The 25,790-nt window shown below is 47.3% G+C and overlaps 1 protein-coding gene across 5 annotated transcripts in view; it reads left to right on the forward strand.

The window, feature by feature from the left end:
* The window catches only part of CBARP (CACN subunit beta associated regulatory protein), a 200,992-nt gene extending 178,632 nt beyond the window's left edge, over positions 1–22,360 (forward strand). For all 5 annotated transcript variants that reach the window (XM_069647211.1, XM_069647220.1, XM_069647205.1 and 2 more), the window contains exon 10: positions 16,595–22,360. In XM_069647211.1, coding sequence (XP_069503312.1) covers positions 16,595–17,870 — 1,276 coding nt within the window. In that variant the 3' untranslated portion in view covers positions 17,871–22,360. The remainder of the gene's footprint in view (positions 1–16,594) is intronic.
* The last annotated feature ends 3,430 nt before the right edge of the window (positions 22,361–25,790 follow it).

The raw sequence follows: 25,790 nt of genomic DNA on the forward strand, positions 1-25,790 counted from the left end.
CTGTCTTGCGTCCCACCATCCTCTTTATCCACCTTCTCAGAATTTGAAGCCTGCTGCCCAGCTGGTGCATACGCCTCCATCAATGATTATTCATGCAGGATACATTCTTAATTCCCTCTCCATTCAAACACATTTATAAAGCATTCAGTCATATTGAAACACTTCCATCACCATTCATCATTTATACAGCATACATTCTTCATTCAAACATGTGCATCAGCATCATTCTGCATTCACGCTTGCACCCATACAGCATTCATACACTGTTGCAGAAACACTTACACCCATACAACATACACCCTCTCATTCAAGCACCCACTTACAGATACAAACCCTTGTGTACAGGCACATAAAAATACGTTTTGTTGTATTTAACTACCTGCAGCCAGCTCCAGTTTCCGGATCTCTCAGCCTTGCACTGTCTTGGTAAGACTGGCAAATTTGGGGTTGATTTACCGAGGCGGAAATGTTCGAGGGAGAAAAGACGAAGATGATTTTTTTGAAATAATCTTCGGTCTTTTCTCCCCTGAACATTACTGAGTTCCCACACCCCTTGACACCCCTACTTGCCTTGCATTCCGGCTCACGCTGGTCCCTGCGACGCCTGTTCCCTTTCACTTCCGTGATCGGGAAACACTGCTGCATGGTCCTTTCCTTTTTTATTTTTTTGTCGGTTCAGCTGCAGAGCTGTCCCCCGCACTCTCCAATCACTATACTGTATAGTATAGTGAGCGGGGGTCACGGGAGACACTCCTGCAGCCCCCAGCAAAAAATTCACGATGTGGTCGAACTTTTCGGCCGTCAGATTTTTCAAAATGCCGAAATTCGGCCAAATCAAACATTCAGTATTTTTTATTCGGTCATTTCGGCCGAAACCGAATGGCCTACGTTGTTGGGCCAGTCTGGCTATATTTGTTTACTGTGCCACAGTACGGAAGTTATTTGGAAACAAACAACTGTAGAGCCCACACATTTTGGCATTTCCATATCAACTGTAGTTCTGGCTCCCTACAGGATCAAGACCCCTCTCTAAAATGAACTGAAGCCTTGCGGAGGGAAAGTCGACCTCATACAGGGGTTTTCACTGCAGGCACACTCTAGCTGATGCCCACATTGTTAAATGATAAATGAGTGCCATATTAAAATCTAAGCCCAATCACTAGATGGCAGGTGTCTGCACAACATGTGAATCAATGACAGATCTCTGTAAACGTATTATAACCGGTTGACTAGCTTATTTCTTATGCCAATAGTGGAGGAAGATATTCAATCAATCAGAATATCTATCTATCTGAGTTCTTGTATTGCACCACTAACCCAAAGGCCTCAGGGCGCACACGAGGGAGGAAACAAAACAAACATAACAGCAATCCCAATAAGCAGAGAAGAGGACGAGCGTGTCATGACCACTGCTTCCAAGGAGTCAGGACCTGCCCAACATCCTTGGAAGCAGGCTCATAACATATACTATCGGCACCAGCAAGTCCCAATAGGGACCTTTTGGACCTTGTCCTGGCACCTGTGGTGCCAGGCTCATAGCATGGACCCGTCCCGGCACAGGAAGCGCCGGGCTCATAACAAGTGTGAGAGTGCTTGGGTGGACCTACCTGCAGCAGACCATGCTGCTTACTTACCAGCAAGATGATGTTTCACTCTCTTCTGGCAGGGACTACTTTTCCTTCTGGGTGGGGCAGGCACCACTCCCTGGATCATTGATGCTGGACCTCTTCTGGAAGCAGGAACTCTTTTGTCTGGGCGAGGCTGTGGAAGAAGACACCTAAGCACTCCTATGGACTATTTAAACCACGCCCGATTGATGCAAGGTGCTTCGCGTTATTCTGCATCTGCAGCAGGACGCTCACCGTGTCAGCTCCAGTGAATCTTCAGTTCCGGATCCTGTGAATACGAAAATTACCTGATGGGAACCAATCCTCAGTCTTCAGCAGCTCCTGCAAAACAAAAGGCACAGGTTAGGCAAAGGCAAAGTTGGCGGTTCAACTTACCCGATCCATCGGCAGCATTCAAGGCGTTTTTTTTCTGCATATCTCGTACGGCATCGGGCCTGCAAAGACAAAGAACATTGGTTAGTAACGCTTATTTACAAAACTGCTTACTTGTGTTACGCCCGCTCCAACTCTGCTCGCGCTGCATTCCGGCACCTGTAAAGACAAAAGAGACATTAAGGTGCATTCTACAGCCCTAGAGCAGCCTTTCTACTTACGTGCCTTCGTATGCCCCATCATCTTGTTACGCTCTCTGCCACGAACCTGTGGGGAGCATCTTCTTCGGCACCGACAGCATCTGAAAGGGAAAAGACAGACATTAAGGAGATAAGACATTTGAAGAGAGCAATCTAAAGGGAACTTTTATGCTTACAAGTCACGCTCGTGCAGCACACGGCGGCATCGCTCTCAACTTACCCTCTGCAATTAAGAGGCTGAACTCATATCCAGTGAAGTAACTGGACCCAGCGCCCCTGCATGAGACGCAGGATGGAGAGCCTAGCATTCACCTATTTAAGGTGAGCACAACCATCGACCGAGTACCACGGGGAGAGAGGGAGAGAGGGGCTTGGGATTTCTCCCATTCTTCCAGGCACTAATACCTTGATTTTCCACTTGCAGACACCTCACCCTTCAGGTTAAACTTTCGGTGAGAAAGGGGCCGAATCCGGGAGCCAAACGTATCCTACGCCTGACACTGAAGACGGTTGCATCGCCCAGTCAAGACCCGCGCCTCCGAGGGAACCAGGTGAGCGTTACAGAACGCGAAGCCTTACCACAAATTTCCCGCCCAGGCGCAATGGAAACTTCAGACACGGACCAATTGGCCCAGTTGCTCGGGGAGTTGAGGGCAGAAGTACACGCAGCGCGCCAGGAAACAAATGCCCTAAGGAGGGAGTTAGTGGTTTCTAAGGAACGAACAGACGATTTGGCTAGACAATTGTTGCAAGCCCAAGCGGGACAAACTCCTCTGCCTACCCCTGGGGGGAGCCATGCTCCAACGACTTCCTCTAATCCGGTGCAAATTAATCTACCAGGAAATGTACCTCTGGCCCCGCCCGAACGCTTTTCAGGTGATCCGAAAAGATATGCTGTGTTCATCAATCAGTGCCGTTTGCACTTTTTGTGTAGACCTGCCGCTTTCCCAACGGACCAGGCTAAGGTGGCCTTTGTGCTCTCATATCTTAGTGGCAGTGCCGCAGATTGGTCTATTCCTTTAGTGACTCAGGATAACCCAATTCTTTACAATTTCCAGGACTTCCAAGCTAGTATGGAAAGATTGTTCGCAAGACATTCTCAGGGACAGGCCCTGGACAATGAACTTCTTTCACTACGACAGGGCAATCAAGATCTTCTGGCCTACATAGCATCATTCAACAGACTAGTGGTTGAAACCGGATGGCCTGAGGATAAGAGGATCACCCTTTTCTACGGAGGCCTGCGTGGAGAACTCAAAGACGTTCTGGCTCAGGTGGTGAATCCTCCACAAGACTGTTCCGAATACATCGATCTGGTGGTTCAATTGGATCATAGAATACAAAAATCGAAAAGCCGATCGTTCCAGAATTGAGACTCGATCTTTTTCAAGACCACAGAGTTCCGCTAAAGGAAATGATATCGTGGAACCCATGCAAATTGGGGTTGTGAAAGGACCTCTAACCCAAAAGGAAAGGGAAAGGAGAAGACAACTGCAATTGTGCCTCTATTGTGGAAACTCAGGGCATTTCCTTCAAGATTGCCCCGTGAAACCAAGGAAGAAGATAGTAGGAGCTTCCGATAAGGGTGCCAAAGGTTCAGAGTCGGAAAACGACCTCGCCCGACAAGTGTAGAGGTCCGCTTGCCGAGCGTTAAAACCAGTTCTTTGACCTCGCATTTCATCATGCCCATGGTCCTTGTGTGTCCAGAACAACCCAATCGTATGCATGCCATTAAAGCATACATTGATAGTGGCGCAATCGGCAATTACGTGGACTGTGAATTGGCCGCCAGGATGAATCTATCTCTTTGTCCTAAGACGGTGAAAGACGTCATCACCACCGTGGATGGTACGGAAATAGCTTCCGGACCAGTAACTCACACCACCATGGAAGTGACGTTGGTAAGCCAAGATGGACATCAAGAGAAGATCGTGTTTGATGTGATCAAGGCTCCGCAGTTTCAAGTTATCCTGGGAATCCCTTGGTTGGAGAAATACAATCCCCAAATCGATTGGCGAGCAAAGACAATCCGGTTTCCAGAATGCGCTCCTACCTGTTATACTCAGCCTACCACTAAGCTAGTAGCAACTACTTCTGAGAGTCATCACCTGCCTCCTGAATACCGGGAATTTCAGGATGTCTTTCGAAAAGATCAAGCTAATTCGCTGCCTCCTCACAGATCATACGACTGCCAGATAGACTTGGTTCCGGGATCCACTCCTCCGTGCAGTCGAATTTATGCCCTCACAGAGCCTGAAAATCTTCACCTGAGGCAGTATTTGGACCAGTACCTGGCTAATGGATTCATCCGTCCTTCGAAGTCCCCAGCCTCTTCAGCTTTGTTCTTCGTTCCAAAAAAGGAAGGAGACCTGAGAACATGTATAGATTACCGTGCCCTGAACCAGATTACGATTAAGAACAGATATCCGTTACCATTGATCCCTGAACTTCTTGACCAAGTTAAAAGTGCCTGTATCTACACAAAGCTGGACCTCAGAGGAGCTTACCATTTAGTACGAATAAAAGAGGGCGACGAATGGAAGACGGCCTTTCGTACTAAATATGGACTGTTCGAGTATCAAGTAATGCCCTTCGGGTTATGTAACGCACCGGCTGCTTTTCAGTATTTTATGAATGACGTCCTCAGAGAGCTCATCGACGTATGTGTAGTTGTCTATATTGATGACATTCTGGTCTACTCGTCCTCTGAGGCGGATCATCGAAAACACGTCACAGCAGTACTGGAGAGGCTCCGAAAACAGACTTTTTGCAAAGCTGGAGAAATGCGTTTTTCATGTCACGGAGGTCGACTTTTTGGGATTTATTTTGTCACCTAATGGAGTCCACATGGACTCAAGAAAAGTGGACGCTATCAGTAAGTGGCCCTCACCAACGTCTGTGAAAGGAGTTCAAAGCATGTTGGGCTTCGCCAACTTTTATCGTAGATTTATTCCTGATTTTTCTCAAGTAGTCCAACCCATTACTGCCCTTCTCAGAAAGAATAAACGTTTCGAGTGGTCTACGGAGGCGGAACAAGCTTTTCAGGAACTAAAAACAAAATTCACCTCGGCTCCAGTTTTAAAACATCCTCGCCCGGAACTTCCCTATATCGTGGAGACTGATGCTTCCAGTCTCACAATGGGAGCAGTGCTCTCGCAAAGAGACCCAGAAACAAACCAGTTACACCCAGTAGCATTCTGGTCCCGCAAATTTTCGGCTCCCGAAATCAACTACACTATTACAGATAAGGAACTTTTGGCTATTAAGTCCGCCTTTAAAGCCTGGCGGCATTATCTCCTGGGAGCCCGACACACAGTCACCGTCATCACGGATCATCGTAATTTACAGTACCTTAAATCAGCCAAAGCTCAATCATCTAGACAACTTCGCTGGGCATTATTTTTTGCCGAATTCGACTTTGTGATAACTTACCGACCAGGCAACAAGAATGGTAAAGCAGATGCTCTCTCCCGAATTGGAGTAGGTGAACTCACGACCAATCCTGAACCAGTACCCATAATTCCGGAGCAGAGAATCCTGGGTTTGATAAGTGCACAAACCATTGAAGACCTTGAAGCTAAAGTTAAAGAACTTCTGACTCCAGCAGAAGTGCAAGACTGGCAACTCAAGGGAAAAGATTTCACAATGGATAAGAACTTACTATACTTTCGAGGAAGATTATATCTACCATGCACCGATTTACAAAGACAGGTGATCTCTTGTTACCATGACTCCTTAATGGAAGGACATCCCGGCATTGCCAAAACGTCGGAAAAGAGAAAAAGACATTTCTGGTGGCCGTCTTGGAGAAAGGACATTAAAAATTTCATAAATTCCTGTGGTGTGTGCGCTCAAAGCAAAAGCCAGAAGGAGAAGCCAGCAGGTCTCTTACATCCAATAGACATTCCTCCACACCCATGGCATACTCTCTCCATGGACTTCATCACGGATTTACCACCATGCTCCGGATTTAATACAATCTTAGTGATTGTGGACCTATTCTCGAAGATGGCCCATTTTATCCCATTGAAAGGGTTACCTACAGCTTCAATTCTGGCTCGAGAGTTCCTCGAAAACATCGTTCGGTTGCACGGCTTTCCTTCAGTTTTAATCTCAGATAGAGGAAGTCAATTTATTTCCCACTTCTGGCGGAGTTGTTGTCGCCTAGCCCAAATTGACGTAAGGCTTTCAACCAGCCACCATCCCCAGACCGACGGGCAGACCGAGAGGACCAACCAAACCCTGGAACAGTATCTGCGCTGCATGTTACAACAGTCGGAGGACACTTGGAAAGACATTCTCTGGATTGCGGAGTACGCTTATAATAATTCAGTCCATGCCGGAACCGGAAAAACTCCTTTTTTTCTTTTATATGGACTCCACCCTCGCACTTCAAATCTTGATCCACCTCAAAATCTTGGGACACCCGCTGTAGATCATCTGCATTCTACAATCACTCAAGCCTTTAAAGAGGCCACGTCTCCCCTTAAGCGGGCCAAGGAACAATACAAGAAGTGTGCGGACATACATCGAAAGGAAGCTCCTCAATATCTTGTGGGAGATCAAGTCTGGTTATCCACCAAACATCTACCTCTAAAAGGACCGCGTACTTTCAATCCGCGATACCTGGGACCTTACCCAATCACTGCCATAATTAATCCAGTGGCAGTTAAATTGGGCCTACCTGCCCATATGAAAATACATCCAGTTTTCCACGTTTCTCTACTAAAACCCTTGCAACCTGGAACCCGTTTGACGAAATCTCCAGACCCTATTCTTGTGGACGGAGAACTGGAATTCGAAATACAAGACATCTTAAACTCCAAGATTTCCAAATCAAAATTATACTATCTAATTGACTGGAAAGGTTATGGCCCCCAGGAACGATCTTGGGAACCGTCAGAACATGTTCATGCACCCCGTCTGGTTAAGAAGTTTCATCGAACTTTTCCTGATAAACTGAAACCCCCGGAAAAGACAAATTTGGGAGGGGCCTTGAGGGGGGGTGCTGTCATGACCACTGCTTCCAAGGAGTCAGGACCTGCCCAACATCCTTGGAAGCAGGCTCATAACATATACTATCGGCACCAGCAAGTCCCAATAGGGACCTTTTGGACCTTGTCCTGGCACCGGTGGTGCCAGGCTCATAGCATGGACCCGTCCCGGCACAGGAAGCGCCGGGCTCATAACAAGTGTGAGAGTGCTTGGGTGGACCTACCTGCAGCAGACCATGCTGCTTACTTACCAGCAAGATGATGTTTCACTCTCTTCTGGCAGGGACTACTTTTCCTTCTGGGTGGGGCAGGCACCACTCCCTGGATCATTGATGCTGGACCTCTTCTGGAAGCAGGAACTCTTTTGTCTGGGCGAGGCTGTGGAAGAAGACACCTAAGCACTCCTATGGACTATTTAAACCACGCCCGATTGATGCAAGGTGCTTCGCGTTATTCTGCATCTGCAGCAGGACGCTCACCGTGTCAGCTCCAGTGAATCTTCAGTTCCGGATCCTGTGAATACGAAAATTACCTGCTGGGAACCAATCCTCAGTCTTCAGCAGCTCCTGCAAAACAAAAGGCACAGGTTAGGCAAAGGCAAAGTTGGCGGTTCAACTTACCCGATCCATCGGCAGCATTCAAGGCGTTTTTTTTCTGCATATCTCGTACGGCATCGGGCCTGCAAAGACAAAGAACATTGGTTAGTAACGCTTAGTTACAAAACTGCTTACTTGTGTTACGCCCGCTCCAACTCTGCTCGCGCTGCATTCCGGCACCTGTAAAGACAAAAGAGACATTAAGGTGCATTCTACAGCCATAGAGCAGCCTTTCTACTTACGTGCCTTCGTATGCCCCATCATCTTGTTACGCTCTCTGCCACGAACCTGTGGGGAGCATCTTCTTCGGCACCGACAGCATCTGAAAGGGAAAAGACAGACATTAAGGAGATAAGACATTTGAAGAGAGCAATCTAAAGGGAACTTTTATACTTACAAGTCACGCTCGTGCAGCACACGGCGGCATCGCTCTCAACTTACCCTCTGCAATTAAGAGGCTGAACTCATATCCAGTGAAGTAACTGGACCCAGCGCCCCTGCATGAGACGCAGGATGGAGAGCCTAGCATTCACCTATTTAAGGTGAGCACAACCATCGACCGAGTACCACGGGGAGAGAGGGAGAGAGGGGCTTGGGACTTCTCCCAATCTTCCAGGCACTAATACCTTGATTTTCCACTTGCAGACACCTCACCCTTCAGGTTAAACTTTCGGTGAGAAAGGGGCCGAATCCGGGAGCCAAACGTATCCTACGCCTGACACTGAAGACGGTTGCATCGCCCAGTCAAGACCCGCGCCTCCGAGGGAACCAGGTGAGCGTTACAGAGCGTCAACCTACAAGCCAACAAAAAGTATCAGTAGATGTTTATAACAGATGGCAGTATAAGGATGAGTGCCAAAAGACAATTGTATTGACTTGCATAGAGGTGACCATGCTGTATCATCTGAGCATCTGCTTTGAGATGAACATTCATAAGGTATGCAAGGTATATAGTAACATTATAAGTGCTTTTCACTGCACTGGAGTTTGTTTCCTTATGTCTTTTAAAAATGCACGTGCGTTTGGGTAGGTCTGGCAGGCAACTACCAGATTTGTATTGGTTATTGTTAGGACTGATTTTCTATACTCTGACCTGGTGGACAGATGTATAGAAGGCCAACCTATATTGTGACAGGGACAACTCTGGGAGCTGTAGCCAAACCAGTTGAAGCTAGCAGTGACGAGCGATCTAGACTAAGTCTCAAGAGGTTGTGAGCTTGTAAAGGGTCCACAATGAGTACCCACAATGGGAATCACAAATTACACTTTGACAGTATGTATAAAAAGTTATTTATTAATGCCCAAATATCACTTTGAAAAATTATCACTATGAAAAATGACTACTAACAGGTACAAGTATCACACAATGCTAATAATAGATTACAAAAATGCAGTCACCAGAGTAGGGCATAATACAAATCAAACTCCTGTAAAAGAAAGCGCAGATTCGTTTTATGTACTACGAGTCCACAGAGAATTAACCCTAACTTCAAAAGCCCTTCCCTAAGTTGTCTGGGGCTTTATGCCCAAAAGTTCTGACACAGTTTGTGATGCAGGAAAAATAAGGTAGGGTATCTGGGGTGCAGTGAACCGTTCCAGGCGTTAGAAGTCCCCCAACTTTCGGAAGGCATGCGTGAGCAAGCAATGGCAAAGCCAAAAGTATAGCAAACGTTTTATAAAAGTTAAGAAAACTTTTTTAAATGGAATTTCGGGGCAGGTAAGAACTACTGTAACTTAATCCCGTACTCCGATTCTCACCAGCAGTTGGCAGGTCAATGGAAGAAGGTCCAAGGTTGCTTTTCCCGCCATCAGGCTCAGTCCTTGATTTGCAGGGGATGCAAGTTCAAGTTGATCTTCCGTCAGTGTCTTTTGCTGCTGCAAGGACTCTCGGATGAAGAATGCAGAAAAACACAATGCAGGACCCCCGTCAGGACTGGACTCGACACTCGACTCGAGTAAGCTGTTATGGACGGTGGTCACCGCAGCACTGCGATGCAAAAGGCCTCACTTGTCACAGTCAGTTTTTCCCCCCTATCTTGGGTCCCCTTGACTATAGGACTCTGGAATTTCTCTGAGGCAAGTCTTGTAGGACAAGCTGAGGACCCTTCAAGTTCCAGGCCTCAACTTGGAACAGTGACATCAGCAGCACAGTAGCCCAAACTCAGAGCTGGTGAGCCAGAGGATGGTTCCGGGACACTTCCGCCGTCTCTTCTTTGCAGGGTACCGAACAGACATCGGGAATGGATTTTCCCTCCACTCCAAGGGTCACAGCTCCTTTGCTAAACTGCTGAAGATCGAGAGAAAGACAGGATGCCACCAGGACAGCAGCAGAAGTTGGTCGCCAGGCCTCTGGTCTCTTCACGGGTCTCACAGCTGGACAGGAGTCTTGGCTCATTCAGGTTACTTCAGAATCTCAGAATAATGGGTGCAGGAGTCCCCTTCTTTTCCTAAAAGCCAGGTAAAAGCACTCCCAATAGCATGACTCACAAAACACACACACAACAGCAGGGGTCAAATCAGGACCACTGGCGGGAACACTCATGCATACTACTCAGACACACTGAAACCAGTTTGTGGTTTGGGACCAGACAGTCCCAGCCCACACCCTGCCATCGAACACATATAGCCTTCCAGTAGCACCGCCAAAAGCTTCTGCTTTTCCAGTACTGGAAGAAGGCTAAAAAACAAGATGGCCAAAGGAGAAGCAAAAATAAAGCATGTGGTACGGCCATGTTTGGACACTAGCCACAATTAGTAGCCAAGCATGGTAAACGTGGTAAGGTTAAAATGAAAAGCACCAAAAAAATGGTAAAAAGTCACTACTGCCACCAGCTTGTCCATTTAGCGTGAAAAAAAACGACGGTGTGTATTGTGCATCAGTACAGTAGACCAGAGGAAGCAGGGGTGAACCCAAGTCATGCAATTTATGGGAGGAAAAGATTCCATTCTATCCCATTAGTTCTTGGTAATTGGTACATCAAATTTATGAATATTGAAATGTTAAACATATGACACATTCTTCATTGATCGAGAAATTCAATAAGTTAATACAAATGTCTCAAGTTGCTAAAAGATTGTTAAGACTCCATCTAAAATAATAGATGTGGAAATATTCTACACCTGTTTACACATGTAGTGAATAGACCAACAAAACAGTACACAGCACACAGACAACCCATACGGTGGTACACTGACTTAATAGGACAACTGTTCAACAAATATATACTACAATCAAATATTGCATATAAAACGGTAAAAAGCCTGATACAAACAATCCAGACCAATATCAACCCGACATGTTTCTTTCCCATGAAAAAAGTTATTCCAAAAATGTTGGGAAATTCTTCAGGGGCAAGGTTTACTGTCTGTTTTTCTGCTAATGGTTCACTATGTAGCAATTGACATTCAATTCTTACGTCTTTTGGTCACCTGTACATAAAGAGGCAAAAGGATAAATGGGAGTTCATGCAGTCTGCATGAAACGTTTACTCTATCACGGTCAGAGAGGTAATTGCTAGAAATTACTAGTAAACATCACTAAGCAAGCTCCCACCTACCTAATAATTGCATTAGTGGTCAATCAGGGGTGTCAGACGAATATGCATGTCTTCTTAAATTGATTTCCTCCACGATGGACTCCCTCAACTTCTCTCAAACTATCCTCAAACCCACACACCACCTCAGCCACACCCTGGACCGGCTGCTCGACCAGAACTGCCATCCCCTCCTCTCCAACACCCCATGTGCCTGGTCGGACCATCACCTCATCCTCTTCTCCATCCCCACCAGCCAACCTGCCTTCCCGCATGCCCCCCCTCCTAGCCCCACCCAGCTACCTCACCAGCGACCACATCCTACCCCTCCTCAACCCCCACCACCACCGCTGGCAACGACATTGACAAACCTGTCACCCTAAACAACACCACCCCTAAAGAAACGCTCCCCCAAGTCCTCCTCTCCTACCAACACCTGGTACACCCCTGAGCTCCACGCCCTCCGCTCCAAAAAGCAGGCCATCGAAGGTGCCTGGCACACATGCCCCTCCATTGAGAACAAGACCAGATTTGCCTCCAATGCTAAAGCCTATAAAAATGTCATCCACCTCGCCAAACCGTCCGCCTACTCCTCCAGCATGGCGAACGTGAAATCGGACTCTCGTGAACTTTTCTGAATTCTCCGAGAGCTGGAGACTTCTGCCCCTCCCCCATCCACTGTCTCCAAAGATGATGCCTGGTGCAATAGCGGGCAATCCCTCTCGGACAAAACCTCCCTCCAAACCAAAATCCAGGACAAATGCGCCTTCAACACCCCCGCCTCAGCCCCGTCTCCCCCCCACATATACACCTACGCAGCACCCCCCTTTTCAAATTCAGCCACATCACCACCCAAGAGGTTACATCACTCCTCAACAGCCTCAAGCCCTCCATATGCAAAGCAGACATCTGCCCAGTTCCCCTCATCAAAGAATGCTCCAAGCCCCTGATCCCTCTCATCACTGCCATCATCAATGCCTCATTCAACTCCTGCTCCATCCCATCCTCCATCAAAGAAGCCTGGATCTCCCCCCCACTACCCCTCCTGAAAAACCCTCCCTGTACTCTGCCTTCCCCGTCAGCTACAGGCCTATCACCTCTGTCCCTTTCCTCTTAAAAATAATTGACTGCGTCACCTATATCCAGGTCCAAGATCATCTAGAAAAACACCACCTCCTCAGCCCCTGACACGGCACTGAGTCCGCCCTGCTGGACCTATAAGATCAACTAGATGCCTGTGACTCTGGCTACCTCTCTCTCTCCTCATGCTACTAAAACTTTCTGCGGCTTTTGAACTGGTTGACCATACCATACTCTGCAAACACCTGTCCACAGCCGCCCTTTTCTCCCCCGAAACCTGCCAATGGATCTCATCTTTTTGTCCGACCGCACCTAACGTGTTTTCTCCGGCAGCCACTCCTCCATCCAGACCGCCATCACCTGCAGGTTACCTCAAGGCTCGTGCATCTCCCCCACCCTCTACAGCGTCTTTATCAAGCCCCGCTTTGACCTTCTCGACTCCTGCCAAATCAAAAATAACAATTACGCTGACGACACCCAGATCCTCATCTCCCTCTCCGGCATCCATCACCAATACACTCCCAAAATGAATTGCATCTATGAATCTGTCCAATCCTGGATGGTGACCAATGGGCTTTGTCTGAATGACGACAAAGCGGAGCTCCTTCTTGTCAGCAACCCAATCCATCTAGCACTGGCATATTCCCACTTCACCATTGACAACAACACTGTTCCGGTCTCCCCCGGTAGTCAAAACCTTGGGCGTCCACTTGGACTCTACTCTCTCACTCACCAAGCATGTGAACTCCCATCGCCTCCTCATCAGCATGTACCTCCAAACTCATCAACGGCCGTCGCCCGTACCTCTCCACCAACAATTGCATCAACATCGCCCGAGCCACCATGTGCTCCAAGTTAGACTACTGCAACTCCCTCCTCGCTGACACCTCCAAAGGTAACCTGCATTAACTACAAATTGTTCAAAACAATGCCATGCGCGCTGCCCCGGCCTAAACAAAATCAGACCACATTTATCAAGCCAAGAGAGATGCCAACTGGATGCCAGTGAAGGAGTGTATCTCATTCAAAATTCTTACCTTGACCCACAGCTGCATCAATAACGCTGCTCCTCAATACCTCTCAGAGTGCTTCACCAAGCCAACCTCTACCAGACCTGCCAGAACTGGCTATGCCAACCTCCTGCACACACCTAAGTTCAGAAGAGTAGAGGTTTTAGATTTTCGGCCCTAGCCACCGAACTTTGGAACACCCTCCCACCCCACCTCAGAATGGACTATCTTCAGAAAAAGACTAGACACATTTCTGTTTAATAGAACTAATCTAACTTGGAACCCAATGTGCATGCCTGACTTGGACGCATCTATAATCATGCCTCTATGCTCACATCGCCTTGCCGCCTTCGAGTTTTCGTGCGCTCTACAAATGCAATAAATAAATAAAATCTCCAGTAAAGCATTTGTGAGTAATTTATTGAAACACCTGAGGGGTTGGCTGATGTATTCTTGGAGGTTTTTAAAAATATCAAACCGGTTTCTGTAAAGGATTGGGCAAAGTTAATGACGAATGAGTGTTGACAACATCTGGCCTATACACGTTGCATTTGTAGAGTTTTCTGTAGGTACATAGACATCCTTTTGGCCAATTGAAATAGGTAGGGTATTGACCCAGCTGTTTAGTTTACTTTATTTGTAATATGCAGCCTTGGACCCTTAGGTGTGAGGGTGTAGACAAAGACAGAAACAAAAAACATGAGGTCAAGAGGACCCGGTGGCCAGATGAAAAATGAACTAGAGGGCTAAGGAAGCTGAATGCGAGAATAGCAGCATCTTTAGTTCTTTCTTGAAGATCGCCAAGGAGGGATGACCTCGCAGTGTAGATGGCAGCAGATTCTATGACCGGGGAGCAGCAATATAGAAGGCTCCCTTCTCTACCCTACTCATTCTACATTTAGGAGTCGAGAGGTAATTCTGGTTGCTTGACCTGAGCTTCCTGCCGTTGACCATCTCGGAAATGAGTTCTTGCATATAGAAGGGCACAAGCCCCTGTCTGCATTAATAAATGATGACCAGGAGTCTAAATCTGGCCTGTGCCTCAACTGGAAGCCAGTGCAAAGAGTGTCTGGCTTCAGAGAATGATCAGAACGAGAGGCCCTTAACCACTCTAACTGCTCCATTTTTGACAACTTGCAGTCTGTTGGTATCTCCTTTACAAATTCTTATCAGGATGCAGCTGCAGTAGTCAATCTTGGCTCTCGCAATAGTTTATGCGTTAGCCTGGGATATGAAGGGTCTGATATGCAATAAAAAGTTTGGCATAGCAGACGGCGGCTGAGACCATACCACTCACATGCGCCTTCATATTCAACAATTGGTCAAGGACCACGCCAAGGATTTTAGCTTTTGGTTGCGGGGCAATTTTCACATCGCCTAAAAAAAAAAGCTCTTGTGAGCAGGGTCCAGCTTAGCCAACATCGCTGAGGAGCCCACTATCATTAACTCAGTTTTCCCTCTATTTAAGGCAAAATTATTGTTCATCATCCAATTCTCAATCAGAGAAAATACTTGTTCATCCTGAGCATGGATTGGAGAACATGACCCCCGCCCCCCGATTCCAAAAACACAAAGAAAGGGCCCATGACGATGTTATAAATACAGGGGGAAGTACTAGCTCCTTGTGGAACCTCGTAGGGCACAAGAATGGGGGAAGCTGCTGCATCCTCAAGAGAAACCCTACTTTTCCTATTAGCCAGGAAGGAATTCATCCATTAGGCTGCCGCGGGAGTGAAATTAGCCACTAAACCATTCTCGTAACCAAAATGGAATGGTCAATCAAATCGAATGCTGCTGACTGGTCCAGAAAGATTAATAGGGAAGCGAGCCCTTTATCAAGGCATCCAAATAATCTGGACTTCAACTCTAGTAGGGATGTTTTGGTCCCAAACCCTTGTCTAAAGCCTGATTGAAAGCGGTTCAGGATCGGAAACTGATTCAAATGCTGTAGGCCACCCGATCTAGGATTTTCAGCAGAAAAGGTGCGTTTGTAATAGGCCTATAATTAAGAGGGCTGTCTATTGCTAAACCAGGTTTTTTCAATGTAGGGGTAATCCATGCCTGTTTTAAATCATCTGGAACAAATCCCTCGAGTAATGAGGAGTTGACATATTTACATTTGCACTCCAGAAGAGCGGGAGGGCAAGACTTGAATATTAAGGGCGAGCATGCGTCGCCCTTACATCTTGTTGCCTTAAATTGCCCCACCACCTTCTTCAGTTCATCAACCGAAATCGGGATGAAGTTGAATTGCAGAGTGGCTCGATTTTTAACAAAGGGTATATGGCCGGAGTTAAAGGGAGATGGTCTTTTTTGACGATTACGTCCTCTTTTATGCCACTTAACCTTTGTTGCATTGCGTTTTGAATGAGCTAACACCAATTAGAATCCTTTGTTAGTCAGTGTGCCTGATGCTGGTGGTTCAGAATTTTAAATGGTTCTTTCACCTCCGAATTGGCGTTCTGGATTGTAATGTGGAATTTTCTTTTTCGCGTTCAGCTTCACCAGTTCTAGAGTTCTAGAGGCTATTTTATAGACTGCCAGGGAGTTGGAGCTGGGATTAGCTTTCCAGCCGTGGAACTGCTTAAGGGAGGAAGATTTCAGTCTCTTAATTCAGTTAGATATGGGGAGGAGGCCCTGTTATTCACCAAGTGGGGTGCATGCGGTCCTGCTGAGGCCCAATGATCAGCAGCCCCCTTTGCTGCCCCCTTTCTTTTCCAGAGATTGGCCTTGCCGACTACCTTCTAGTCTGCATTCTGGGGCTTGAAGTAGCTGCTGGTGGGTGTCTGGTGTTCTGAACCGGTGGGCTGGGTCCCATGAAAGCTTCCTGTTGCTTGGTCCGTTCCGCTGGTAAAACTTGTTACCATGTTTCCTTTCTGGGCGCGCCTTATTTATTTCTGCTGTGCACTTTTTTTTATATAAATCTTCAGCGCAGTGAGGCCGTTTCAAGAGTGACTTCTTTGTACATGGAATGGCATGGCAATAAGTGGTGAAACACATGTTTTAAAAAAGATTCATCAAAGAATGCATGTCCATCATGCAAACTGAGAGACATTCCAGGCTAAATTATGCTTCCTTCCACAGCTAATGGCAAAATGACTGCATGCTGCATGCTGCATGATTACAGGCTTCAGCTAAGATTGCTTTTCTGACTAAACATGCTCTTTAATGTCTCCTACAGGTTAGAAGGAGCAGAGGTGGCGGGGAGCACTGATGGTGCAGAGAGAGGCGGTGAAGGCACAGCCGAGCCGCAGACCACATACCGTGACATTTGGAGCCTACGGGCTTCACTGGAGCTCAACGCCTCATCCGACCAAAGTAGCAGCAACAATGATAGGGATTCGGTGCGCAGCGACGCGGAGAGCATCAGCTCACTTAGCGGGGTCCCCAGCTTTGCCTCCCAGGACCCTGCTGAAGAAGGAGAGTGCCAAACAGAAAAAACACTCCCATCCCAGCGTTCGTCCAAGCAAGAGAGCCTTGAATCAGAGCGGGGCAGTGATGGGGAGCTTAGCACGCGTAAGCTCCTACAGATGGACAGTGGCTATGCATCCATCGAGGCCCCAAGCCGCCTACTTGAGGATAGCCGGATTCTAGGGGCAAAGGAGAGGACGGCTTCTGAGAAAAGGCTTTTCTTCACCAATGCTGGCCGCAAGGGCACTGTGTTTTCAAGTATTGACTCCAAGGTACTGAACGAGGAGCTGGAAGATGAAGGGGCAGCAGGGGGCATCTCTGACACTCCCATGGGACTATCTCCTTATGGTCAGATGCTGCCACCCAGGGACAGTTTTCAGCGACGGGACTACAGCATAGATGAGAAGACCGACGCTCTGTTCAATGAGTTCCTCCGGCATGACCCACAGTTTGATGATTCCCCATTACGGTCCAAGCACCGTTCACGTGTCCACCTGCGCAAGCAGTGGCAGCGGACGAAGCAGTACAGTGACCCGGGTGTTCGCTACACACTGGCACTGGAGAGACAACGCACGCCATTGCGCCGGGGGGACAGCGTCAACTACCCACTGGACACTAGATACCACAGTACACTGCCTCGCATTGTCAGCACCGCCGATGAGGATTCTGGGGAAGGGGGCAGCGGTACAGAAATCCTGCAGCCTGTCACTGCCAGAAAAACAGAGCCGCAGCCGTTGGGTCAAGGACTGGAGCCAGAAGACGTGATCCAAGTCATCGAAGAGGAGCCGGGTGAGCCGACCAACGTGCCAGACTCTGTGGAGGCTACCGACATGGGCATCACCAAGCAGGGCCAGGGCCCCTTCGGCAGTCCCCCAGGGTTTGATGAACACTTGGCCTATGGACCTCAGACTACCGGGGCAGAACTGATGGACAAGCTAAGCACGAGCATCGAGGACAGACTCTACTGTAATCTCAGAAAGTCTTGTGAAACCACAGAGTGCCTGGTTACCGTGGCGCACATCTCCCCGGACAACAGCCCTGTCTAAGAAGGATTCCGGGAGGTCTGATCTCCTGTGTGCTAAGCCAGAAGCGTCCGAGGTGGCCAAGTGGCCATCTGCCTGGGGATTACCACGCCAGGGAAGACGCCAGTGAACGTAGAGGGAAGTGTAGGCACTAGGAAGGCTGCATGACCAGATGATTATGCAAGACCTAGCAGAGGCCTCTTAGTGAGTAAAGGGTGGGGCAGGTACTGGAATCTGCTTACCCAACAATCTGCCTACATACTTGCACGCAATCAGGCATGCAGTACCAGTGTACACATGCACTCTCATACATGTACAACATAGTGTGCCCATGCAGTTATTTGCACACACCAGAGAGCGCGTGCAGTGTCACACTTGAACACCTGTGCTGTCTCTGAAACACACACTACTGTACATGCCTGCACATACAAGTACACACTCTTGCAGTCACACATGCGCACACAACCTTGCATGTGCCTGCAGTTTTGCACACCAATGCAAATGCCTACAGTCACTTGCACAGAAATACACACAAACCTTCCCAATCCAGCACACTCCTGATGCACACACTCAACAGTGATTAGCCCAGGCAAAGAAAAGCGACAATATGAAGGCACAATTTCACAGACCCGCTTGCACGCATGCCAATTCTCTCCTGGCATATGTTTTCAAGCAATAATGCCTATCCTTGCCTGTACCCTTCCGTAAAAACACACTGCCCCACCCACATGTCACTTCTAGACAGCACCTCCAAGGTGAGTCACTGACTGGGTCTGGTATGTTTTAGGCCCATGTCTATGGCAAAGTCATAAGGGCTGTGAAGTACAGGGCAGTTGACTGCTATTTGTGAGCTGTCAAAGGCCAGTTATTGTCGGTATTCATGAGAAGTCCACTGCTAATCAGTGCTGGTCTATGTGGGAAGTCCAAGTTACTCTTGCGGTCTAGTAGGATTCTAAGGCTGCCAGTGTTGTTGTCTCGGGCCTACCTGCCTAGTAGATTGTTCCCTGGGGAGGCTTGCACGGTGTCTCTGGGAGGTAAAAAGCTGGCCACTATTGATGTCAGCGGGAGGTGCAGGTTGGTCTCTGCAAGTGGTGTCTGTGGAAGGATCAGACCTTGCCAGGGCTGGGTTCTGAGAAAAGTTCCATGACTAGTCACTGCTGGCTTCTGTGATTGGTCCAAAGAAGACCAGTAGTTGTGCTTGCAGGATATGCTAGGTCATCAGTGCCTGTGCCTGTTAGGGGGCCAGTGCTGGGACATGCAAGAGAGTTGGGGCTGCCTGTGCTGGTGTCTGGTAGCAGTGTATGCCAGGTATCGCACATGTGTGTGGGTGTCCCAGGTTGGGTGGAGTTGATGCCTTCTAGAGTCCAGTAACATGAGGCAGGCTGGTCAGTTCTGGTATCTGTAGGCTCCTGGCCTTCGCTGGTGTTCATGGGAGGTTTAGGATCAGGCATGGCCGTTGTATGGGTGGTTCCATTTTAGGATAGGTTGGTATCTGCTACAGCCCAGGGCTGGTAAGGGTTGTCAGTGATATGAGACACGCTGGTCAGTGCTCATATATGTTGGAGGTCCTCTTGGCTAGTGCTTGTGTCTCTGGGACCTGAAGTGTTGTGGAAGGGGTTAGTAAACCTGTGAGACCAGTCACAATTGCTGTAGCATACACCGTGCCCCCAGACCAACGCAGGTCACATCCTGTCTGTATCCATTGGTGACTCTGCTCAAACACCATCTTCGCACAAAATGTTCATCCTCCTCAACCCTCCAAAAACACGACCCTCAGAGGCACTCACAAGCCTTTGCCTACCCTCCTGGATACAACCCACAAAAGTCTCTCTCAGCATAACCAAACTTGGTGGCTGCTCCTTGATGCCTTGTGGTCTGAGTGCGGGTTCAGTCCAGAAGTATATTACTTGATAGGACAATTGGAAGACCATGCTTGTGCCTGTGGTAGGCTGAGAAGGCTGTGGCAGGGTCAGTGATGCGTCAGCCCATTGTCTCTAAAAGTCTGTTAGAGATGCGGCATGGTCAGTCATGTGTCAAAAATGCATGTGCATGTGACCAACACTTTCCCACTGCCTCCAGACTGTCAGAAGCACTCGTCTGGTTAGATGTGTAGCCATGGCCTCATTGGCTGTTTGTTTGTGTTCCTGACTCAAAATGCACTGTGTCGCTGTCCACATGCGACTACCGAAGCCAACGGTGGCAATCCCCATTGGTACATCACAAAGCCCAAGTACCAAAAGGAGCTGCTCCAACTCCCCGTGGGCATCTGTGAATATCTGTGTTTGTCTTCTCCTTAGTTTATGGATGAGTAGATTTGACACCCCATGGGCTCATTAGGAGAGTCTCATTGACGATGTCGTCCTCTCATCACACAAGGGAGAGCAACTCCGTCTCACTCCAGGCCACCTCAGAGAGCAGCCGCCTGCCATCATCTTGAATGTTGTCTGGAAAGCGAGTCTTCCCACGGGGCGGACAACACCCCAGAGGCATTTATGTTGTTTTCAGGTTATTTATTATTAATGTATTTTCAGAAAACCTTCACCATTTCAGTGCATTTTTTCAAGAAATAAAAATGAAAGCTATTTATATGACTCCAACCTTTAAAAGTGAGACGAAACTTCTCTTCAAATCTACGTATACCCCCTGGTTCATCCTGGGAATATAAAGGGCTTCAGTATCTCTTCCTCTCTTCACGAAAATGTCCATCCTTTCCCTCTTTACATACAAAGTAAATGGCTCCGATAACCCTTTTACTCTCACAGGTTTAGAATGAAGGGCTCAGTATCCTCTTCTGCTTGAAAGTAAAGGGCTCTGATATGCCCTCCTGGTTGAAGTTAAAGGGCTCTGATTTTGCCCTTTTGGTTGAAGGTAAAGGTCTCTGATTTTGCCCTTCTGGTTGAAGGTAAGGGGCTCTGATAGGCCCTTTTGTTTGAAGGTAAAGGGCTCTGATATGCCCTCCTGGTTCAAGATAAAGGGCTCTGATTTTTCCCATTTTGGTTGAAGGTAAATGGCTCTGATTTCGCTTACTGTTAGAAAGTAAACATCCCTGGCATCCCTTCTCTAAATAAAGTTAATGTCTGTGATATCCCATCTTCATAGAAAGTAACGGTCCGGTATCCCTACACCATTTAAAATATAGGGCTCCAGGATCTCCTGACCAATGGCAATAAAGGGATCAAGCATTCTTTTCTGCGGCCATTAAAAAGCTTTAGTGCCCCCTTCCTTGATCGCATTAAAGGGCTTCTGCATCCTCTCCCCAGAGACAGGTGCAGTTTCTAGTATTCCTTCCACAGTGGAGTGATGGACTTTGGTATGTGCTCCCCAAACTCCTTCACACTCTTTTCAATCAATACAAATGGTGTCCTCTGTCCTGGGCCTATTTATACAAGGCTCCTGCATGTTCCACCCCTGGGACCTTCTTGGCTGTTTTGCAAGAAGCTATTAAGTAGGCCGGGAGGATAGCTTGGGGGTAACGTGTTTGTCTTGGAAGCAAGATAACGCGTAGTAACACAGGTTCCAATCACGGTCTCGCACTTAGAAACTGGCCTCCGGTATTAAGTGCGTTATAAAAGAGCAATTATAACTCCCCAAGTTCTACCTTTGTGGCAGTAATCACTTCCTGCCACTGATTGCTATAAAATCACCTCTGAGTCTGGGAAGGCCTTCCTGAATACCCAGTCTTGGGGATAGTGGAAGATTTTGGCCATCTCTGAGCTCCATTTGGTAATAGCGGGGAGGTTTGGTTATTCCCTTGCATGTTTGGTAATTGACAGTCCAGTTGAGGAAGAGGAGTCAGGGATTGCCCCATAATGCGGATAGATTGGGGAAACTAGGGTTGCAAATGCTCGCGCCACCTTAAAGTACACCCAGTGACCTAAGGGGGATACCCTTTGTGACTCTGGGCATGGAACAAGTAAAGGGTACCTCAGGGCAGGCCCAACCCCTTGTATTGTTGAAGGAAAGACAGAAATATCATGCATGGGCATGCAGTCCCATTTTCACTTATGGACAGTAACCTATTGCGATCAGTCCATGCTTATCTAGCCTTTACATTTCAATCATCTTGCCGTGGAGTAAATTAAGATAATGCCCGTGCATATTTTGTTACTGTATTTCTCCATGGAATTAATCAAGATCACGCAGGGCATGCCTATCTTCTCCATCGCGTTCTATCAAGACATGACATACAGGAAGATCATCAATGGGCTCCTACTTCCGTCTCAATGCATGAAATAGTGATGCTCCTTAAGCATGCCTTCGCCGTGTAACATACTGTATCTTTGCATGGAACAAAGACAATTCCAAGGCATGTTACCTCCTATCACTGCATGGAATAATTCAAGAGAAGCTCTGGTATGGTTCATCCACCAATTATGACCAGACAGAATACATATAGCGTGATCCCAGATTAGTTAATACCCTACCGTCTCACTGTATGAGGAACTTCACAAGGCATTTGTATCCATTCTACCTCAGTGTATCAGTATTTGAAATAAAATGATCTCCACACTTGCTAGCCTTCTATCTCATTCCATGAAATATAGCCGCCCCAGGACATTGCTAACGTACTGTATCGCTGCATGGAGTCAACACCATCCCTGGACATTTGACGGGATGTATCAGAACATGTTAGATTTAAGGCCAGACATAGATAGTGGTCACTAATGGTAATGGGTGATTGGCACCAGTCAATTCTTTTGGACCGTACTGTTTATATCATAGGACAAGAGGTGGTGGACGGCATATATGTTGGTGGCAGCATGGGTTAAGATATGGTATTGTGGCGGTGTTCTGGGGGGCGGGGAGGGAGGCGTTTCTTGACACCAACACTTGAAACAACAAAATAGCCAAACATTACATGTTTGCCACTTACAAGACCATGCAGAGGGGTAGTGGCTGGACATGACTAACATAGGTTCCCTAGACTAGGGAGCACAAATTCCAGTCATATTGGCTAGTGATAATTGAATATTGATCAATTGGTGTGCTGTGTGTATGTGTAGAATTGAGGTGGCGAGTGACTTTTTATGGCTGGATTGTAGCTTTAAATCTTTACCCCTGCCCTAGACTATGGGCCTCATTACGAGTCCGGCGGTAAAACCGCCTGGTTACCGCCGGACTCGTATTATCATTCCGCCTCCGTGATTCCCGGAATTACCGGGGCATTACAACCCCCGGTGACCCAGGAATTCTGGAGGTGGAATGGTGTAAATCCCCATTCCCATTGAGTCCCATAGGACTCAATGGGAACGGGGATCATGGAAACACCGGCACTATCTCGTGATGGTGCCAGTGTTTCCTCATCCGCCTGCAGGCGGGCGGTGTTAAACCCGCCAGGTCAGACCTGGCGGGATTGACGCCTCCGCCTGCAGGAGTTGTGATCACCCGGTATGGAAACAATGGTGGCGGCGGGTTTACTGCCACCATTGTTTCCATACCGGGTCGGTTGTAATGAGGCCCTATGTTTAGACAGGCTACGGTCTCCTTTATTGGGTTGTCATTCGTATTCATAAGTAATTAATAATTCTACCTACTGGTATATTGGAACATGTTTATTACGCTAAACTTGGTCCAATCAAGTTTAACAATAAAACGCCCATCTGGCTTTTGTATAACACAACATACCTTCAAAAAAGTTGATTTAAAAAAACAGTCTGACCTTTGATCTACATTAAGAACAAAATATAAACGTGAATGCAGACAAGCCTTCAACGACAGACAGACAGAAAACGCTCTGTCTTCATCAGGAAATCACACTTTTCCAGTGCCCCATCATGCAGTGTAGTTGCGCTTAGGACCAGTTTATTTCTCCACTCTATGCAACAGGAGTTTCGGGACATTGACTCGATTACGTTTATTCCACTCAAAATATTGCTCTTTAAATCGCTGTTATACTCTTCTGTGGTTTGATCTTAGTGTAGAGTGTGGGTCAATGTTACACTTTTTGCCCTTGTTTGGTGTCAATCCTTTTCTCCTCTGCATCATGATAGTATCTTTTGAGAAACGTGCCTCAGCTGGTGGTGGAAAACTCTAAAGAAGATGATTATGCAGTCTACATTGCTTGCCTTTAGGACCCTCACACTGTTGATGAATGCTCATCTCTCAAACAAACAATTCCATACAGGATCCTGAAGGATAAGTATCAGATCTGTGTGGGACCCACATAGCGTGCCACCTTGCAGTATCCCTATCACTCCACCAGAGCATCTGCTTGAGGCAGGTGTTGTAGCTCATGACCACCAGGGATGCAGGTAGGTTTTATTGAATACCCGGTAACAGGCCCTCATTCTTCCAAATCTCCGCCAACTACCTTTTAGGGCCAGGGTGACACTCATTTATGTTCTTCGGTGTGGAACCTGGAATCATCAAGGGTTCCCCAGGTAACAGGGTAAGCATGGACACAGGCTGCAGCGAGAGAGTGATGCAGCTATGCTGTCAAAAGTAAATACACAACATTAAAAAGTACACCTACCATCAGTAACTATCTAACATGCCTCCCTCCTTTCCAATTACCCAATCAACAGGAGCGCTTCACCGCCCAGCACTCTTATTCCAAATCCTCCCATTCTCAAGTAGTACAGCAACATCCATCACTCTCATCACACACACAGGACCGGAAAAGGTACAAGTCTTGCACACCCAAACCGTATCGCCCTCCTCTATTCTGATGAGGCGGGCTTCCTCTCTCAGTCAAACCTCTCCTTCATGTCTTCACACCTGGAGAGAACTATCTCTCAGAGCATCCTCATCCCAATCTATTAACCTCATCCTTCCCAACTACAAAGAGCAGACCGACGTGGAGGCCTTCCTCCTCCTGAGAACTTCAAATGGGACAAGACGCGTGGTGCCAGTTAGTATGCGCACACCACCCTGTCCAGATTGTCTTCCCAGTCTCCTATATAGCAATGCAGACACTCAAAGGTTTAACATAACACTCATGCAACCACCCTGTTGGTGGCTGGGTGAACCAGTAACGCCCTGTGTTGCACAACTCATATACAGTATTCAAAACATTCATTATCACTTTAGAGGTAGGCTGTACTCCGTTATCAGTTAAAAGCTTACTGGGAAAACCAGTTCTTTTAAATATTTCATCTAAAAGTTGCACGTCCGCCTTGTTGTCTGCTTCGACCACTTTGGTCTGTACCCATTTTGATTATAGGTCAAATAGCACAAACACATACGATCATGATCGGTCATAAATATCCAATGCCACATACTCCCACGGCATTCTCGGAAGTCTAACGGCTCAAGTGGTTGAACATATGTTCTGAGAACCTTTTCAGAAACAGCACAGCTGTTGCACTCTTATCATTTCCTCTACATCTTTGTCTAGCCCTAGCCATCAATAGTCAGTTCTTAAATGCCCCTTGGTTTTGGTCATACAAAGGTGTCCACTATGAGCTACCTCCAACAACCTTTTCCCAACACATGCTGGGGGAACTATATGCCCTGAACGCAAGATGCGTCCCACCTCAACAATCTGTTCATCCTTAATTCTGTGGAATATGCTGAATCCAGCTTCGCTATTCCAATGAGACCAGCTTCCTTCAATTATTTGCCTGACCTTGTCCAGCTCAGAATCTTCTCGTCTTGCTAAATCCCACTCCATCTGGGAAATTGTCTTTTCACATACTACAAATACCTCATGCGAGTATGCTTCCACCTGTACTACCCCTCCTCTATAGCTAGAAAAATATTCAGCAATAATGTTTTCTTTTCCTTGTTCAGATTCTACCACATAATCTAGCCCCTGAAGCGAGGTCACCCGCCTTGCAATTCTGTGTGATACTCCCAAGTCCCTTTGAATAGAAAGTAGTTACTAAGGGCTTATGGTCACTCAAAATGTTGAAATTCCTGCCCTACAAGAATGCCCTAGGTTTTCTCACACCACACACAAGGCCTCCTTTTCGATGACTTAATATTTTTGCTCAACACCTCTAA

Source organism: Ambystoma mexicanum, chromosome 1p, assembly GCF_040938575.1.
Source record: "Ambystoma mexicanum isolate Mex_15411 chromosome 1p, UKY_AmexF1_1, whole genome shotgun sequence".
Classification (NCBI taxonomy): domain Eukaryota; kingdom Metazoa; phylum Chordata; class Amphibia; order Caudata; family Ambystomatidae; genus Ambystoma; species Ambystoma mexicanum.